The 5000-nt window shown below is 31.5% G+C and overlaps 1 protein-coding gene across 1 annotated transcript in view; it reads left to right on the forward strand.

Moving 5' to 3' along the window:
* The first annotated feature begins 219 nt into the window (after positions 1-219).
* The window catches only part of Reck (Reversion-inducing-cysteine-rich protein with kazal motifs), a 102403-nt gene continuing 97622 nt past the window's right edge, over positions 220-5000 (forward strand). The window contains 1 exon segment of the mRNA XM_068344739.1: positions 220-511. Within this exon segment, the coding sequence (XP_068200840.1) occupies positions 220-511 (292 nt within the window).

Genomic DNA, 5000 nt, shown 5'->3' on the forward strand with positions numbered 1-5000 from the left:
CCCTCTCTGCTGTCCCCTCCCCCCACCCCTTCCGAGGTACAACCCTCTATGCAAATCGTCAGGTTTTTGGGGGCATCCCTCTGGCGTATAGGCTGTAGGAGGTTCTCCCTCTCTGCCGTTCCCCCTTCCCCCCTTCCAAAAGGTACAACCCTCTATGCAAATCGTCAGGTTTTTGGGGGCGTGCCTTACGCGAGTGATGAGGCGGGCGTGAGCTAGAGAATGGTTTCCGACGGGGGAATTCAGTCGAGGACCGAGCGCCATCATGAACGCCGTCAGGAGGGCATGATCACCCACGGCGTAATCGCGAGTTTTGACAATTGCTCTGACGAGTGGCCAGGAAGATGCTCTGGCGGATACCAAGGGCGGGATTCGGAAGGACTGGCGTCTTGTTGCCCCTGGAGGAGAGACTGGCATCCTTGGGGACAGGCGTGGTGCCCTTGGATGGTCAAGACGGCTGTCCTCTTTGTTATGCTTTTGGGCACTGTTATGGAAGTGTCATCCCAGGCTGACGGTAAGAAACTTAATATTCACTTTTCACATACACTATTTATACAGAGGTTTTGTATATGAAAATTGAAATTATGCTACAGTATATTTTTTCTTTTTATTTAAAATGTTATATTACATTTTTTATAATTAAAAATTTTATTACATGGTTACAGTAGGCGTATACATTATAATTTTTTTCATAGGCCTAGGCATAAACCGTCTAAATTAACAATTTTACATATCTCAATTTTATAGCTACTCAAAAACCTTATAGTATATAAATTACTGTTTTTTGAGTATCTAGTAACAAAGTAAAAATGTGTAAAATATTTAATTTGGAAGGTTTATGTTTATGTAAAAAATGCTAATGTATAGGCCTACTGTAACCATATAGTAAAAATTTTAATTGTTTAAAATGTGATTTAACCTTTTAAGCAAATTTATACTGTAACCATATTGTAAAGATTGTAATTGTAAAAAATGTCAATTAGTCTAATTGTGAAAGTTATCCTTAAACGTTAATCTCACTGGAAAAATGATTTATATATACAGTATATTATATTATATATATACAGTATATTATATATATATATATATATATATATATATATATATATATACAGTATATTATATTATATATATACAGTATATTATATTATATATATATATATACAGTATATTATATTATATATATACAGTATATGTATATATATATATATTATATATATATATATTTATATATATATATATAATATATATATATATATATATATATATATATATATTCATATATATATATATATATATATATATATATATATATTTATATTTATTACACATTTATACTACAGTATATATATATATATATATATATATATATATATATATATATATATATATATATATATATATATATCCCGAGGATAGATAACGCCTTATTGTAAAGAATTAAACAGATAAAGAGGTCGGGTAACAAAACAAACCGGTTCTGTTTGTGTGACATTGGCAATGCCTCACGCGTTTACACGGAATTACTATTAACGTATGTTCATAGTAGCACACTTTCTCTTCTTTCTTTCTTTCACCATTGGGCAAGTGTACTCGTATATATACTCATGATTTTACTAGATGTACATCGAATAATAAATATAGTAGGCCTAGGGCATGGGAGTAAATCCATTGCAAGGCCTAGACCTATCTTTGTTATTGTTCAGTGAGCATTTTTGAAATAGGTTTACTTGCTTTACGAATTTCCAGTTTAATGTGTTTCTGTATATTTTATAAATTTGAGTTACAGTAACGTTATATTTTTTGCATATTCATTAAATAATTTTCTAAATATTCGTTCAGATAATATCAAAAGTAATAAAATTTCATAGTTATGAAGGTTATACAAAGTGTTTTTAGATAATTTAAGTGTATATATATATATATATATATATATTCATTTATATATATATATATATATATATATATATATATATATATATAAATATATATATTCATTTATATATATACTGTATATATATATTTATTCATTTATATATATATATATATATATATATATATATATATTCATTTATATATATATATATATATATATATATATATATATATATATGTATATATATATATATATATATATATATATATATATATATATATATGTTTGCCAGTAAAACTACTATCAAGGCAATAGTAGGGTGATATATATATTGAACTTATTTTCGGTATTACAGTATAAAAAAAATAAAACAATCAGCTAACTATCGTCATGAAATGTTTCGTTGCAAATTATAATGGTCCCAATAGTGCCATAGCCTCCTAGCTCTTACACTGTCATGGTGTAGAGTTCTCTTGCTTGAGGGTACCACTTGAGCACATTTTATCTTATTTCACTTACTCTTGCTTGTTTTAAGTTTTTATGATCTATAAATGGAAGATATATTTTAATGTTGTTACTGTTCCTGATATATTTTTTATTGTTTCATTATTTCTCTTGTAGTTTATTTCCTTCTTTCCTCTTCTCACTGAGGTATTTTTACTGTTGGATCCCTTGGGCTTATAGCATCCTACTTTTCCAACTAGGGTTGTAGCTTAGCAAGTAACAATGATAATTAGTTACACATTAGGCAACAATGATCATGGTTGCGCTAGTAATAACATAACCAGCGGTGGATTTTGGTGACAAAACAGAACCAGTTTTTATTTAGTAAGTGTCACAGGCGCTCAGAAAAATACCTATCTCTTTGCAGATATGCAATCAGTTCTTGTGTCACATACGATAAGTTTAGTTCCTATTGCTTGATGTTTTCTCTCAAAAATATATAATTCTTTAATATAATAGTTAAAAAAGCCATCTTTGGAACTTGTTAAATATGTCAAAACGTTGGTTGTGTGGAAGTTGTATGTTATATATATATATATATATATATATATATATATATATATATATATATATATATATATGTATATATATTGCTGATGTTGGGAGATTTTCGTCTGATCACTCAAAGCAAACCAACCTAGTGTAGCTGGTCCTACTAGCACAGCTTTGCTGGTCATGGTGATACACAAACCCTTTCACCACGTTAAGGTATCCCCACATAGAAAGGGATATATATATATATATATATATATATATATATATATATATATATATATGTATTGCTGATTGTGGGAGATTTTCGTCTGATCACTCAAACCAACCAACCTAGTTTAGCTGGTCCTACTAGCACAGCTTTGCTGGTCATGGTGATACACAAACCCTCTCACCACGTTACGGTATCCCCACACAGAAATGGAAATATATATTTTATATATATATATATATATATATATATATATATATATATATATATATATATATATATATATATATATATATATATATTTCACTTTCTGTGTGGGGATACCTTAACGTGGTGAAAGGGTTTGTGTATCGTCATGATTAGCAAAGCTGTACTAGTCAGGGTGATCTGACGAAAATCTACCATCATCACCAATCCACACTGGCCAACCCTGGACATGAATTGACAGAGGCCTTTGTCCTGCAGTGAACTAAAAACGGCTGTTGTTGTAGTTGTTGTTGTATATATCATCATCATCCGTTGCTAGTCCACTATAGGGCAAGGCCTCAGACATGTCCTTCCAATCGCGTCTGTTTATGGTGTTTCTATACCAGTCTATACCCGCAAATTTTCTTAGCTCGTCAATCCTTCGTTTTCTCTACCTTTCCCTGCTTCTTTTACAATCTCCAGGGACCCATTCTGGTATTCTAAATGTGTATCTATTGTGTGCCATTCATATTATATGTCCTGCCCATGTCCATTTGTTTTTCTTACATGTTAGAATATCCTCTACTTTAGTTTGTTCTCGTAGTCGTATTGCTCTTTTTTTTTTCTCCTCTCTCTGTGTTATTCACATCATTATTCTTTCCATAGCTCTTTGAGTTATGTATATATCATCATCAGACGTTTACTAGTCCACTGCAAAACAAATGCCTCAGACATCTTTGCATCAATTCCATCCCCTGAATGTAGATCTGGGGTTGGTGAATCCCTTAATAGAGATTTAGCTAAACTTAGTGCTTGGTGCAAATTATGGGGTATGAAGTTGAATCCTAACAAAACTCAAAGTATGACTGTAAGTAGGTCAAGGACGGTGGCACCTCAACATCCGGATCTCAGTATTGATAATGTTTCTTTAAATTTGTATGACTTTTAAAATTTTAGGTGTGATTCTCGACAGCAAATTTACTTTTGAGAAACAGATTAGGTCTGTGTCTTGTTCAATTGCACAAAAATATTGGCTTATTGAGAAAGTCTTACAAGATTTTCAGTGATCGATCTATTCTGAAGAAGTGTTTTAATTCTTTCATTCTACCTTGCTTTGAGTATTGTTCTCCTGTCTGGTGTTCAGCTGCTGATTCTCATCTTAATTTGTTGGACAGAAACTTACGGTCTATTGAATTTCTTATTCCTGATCTAGATATTAATCTTTGGCACCGTCGTTCAATTAGTTCATTATACATGTTGCATAAGATTTTTCTTAACTCTGACCATCCTTTACATTCAGATCTCCCTGGACAATTCTATCCTGTTCGTAATACTAGGCAGGCAGTTATTTCTAATAGCCAGGCCTTCTCCATCATGAGGCTCAATACTACACAGTATTCTAGAAGTTTTATTCCAGCTGTTACCAAGATGTGGAATGATCTTCCTAATCGGGTAGTTGAATCAGTAGAACTTCAAAAGTTCAAAGTTGGAGCAAATGTTCTTATGTTGACCAGGCTGACATGAGTCTTTTTATTGTTTATATATGACATATCTGTTTTTGACGTTGTTAATAGTTTATATAGGACATATCTGTTTTGACGCTGTCACTGTTTTTAGAATGATATATTGTTAATTTATTCTCATTTATTTATTTCCTCATTTCCTTTCCTCACAGGGCTATTTTTCCTTGTTGTAGCCCTTGTAGCATCTTGCTTTTCCAACTTGGGTTGTAGC

This window comes from Palaemon carinicauda, chromosome 21, assembly GCF_036898095.1.
Source record: "Palaemon carinicauda isolate YSFRI2023 chromosome 21, ASM3689809v2, whole genome shotgun sequence".
NCBI lineage: Eukaryota > Metazoa > Arthropoda > Malacostraca > Decapoda > Palaemonidae > Palaemon > Palaemon carinicauda.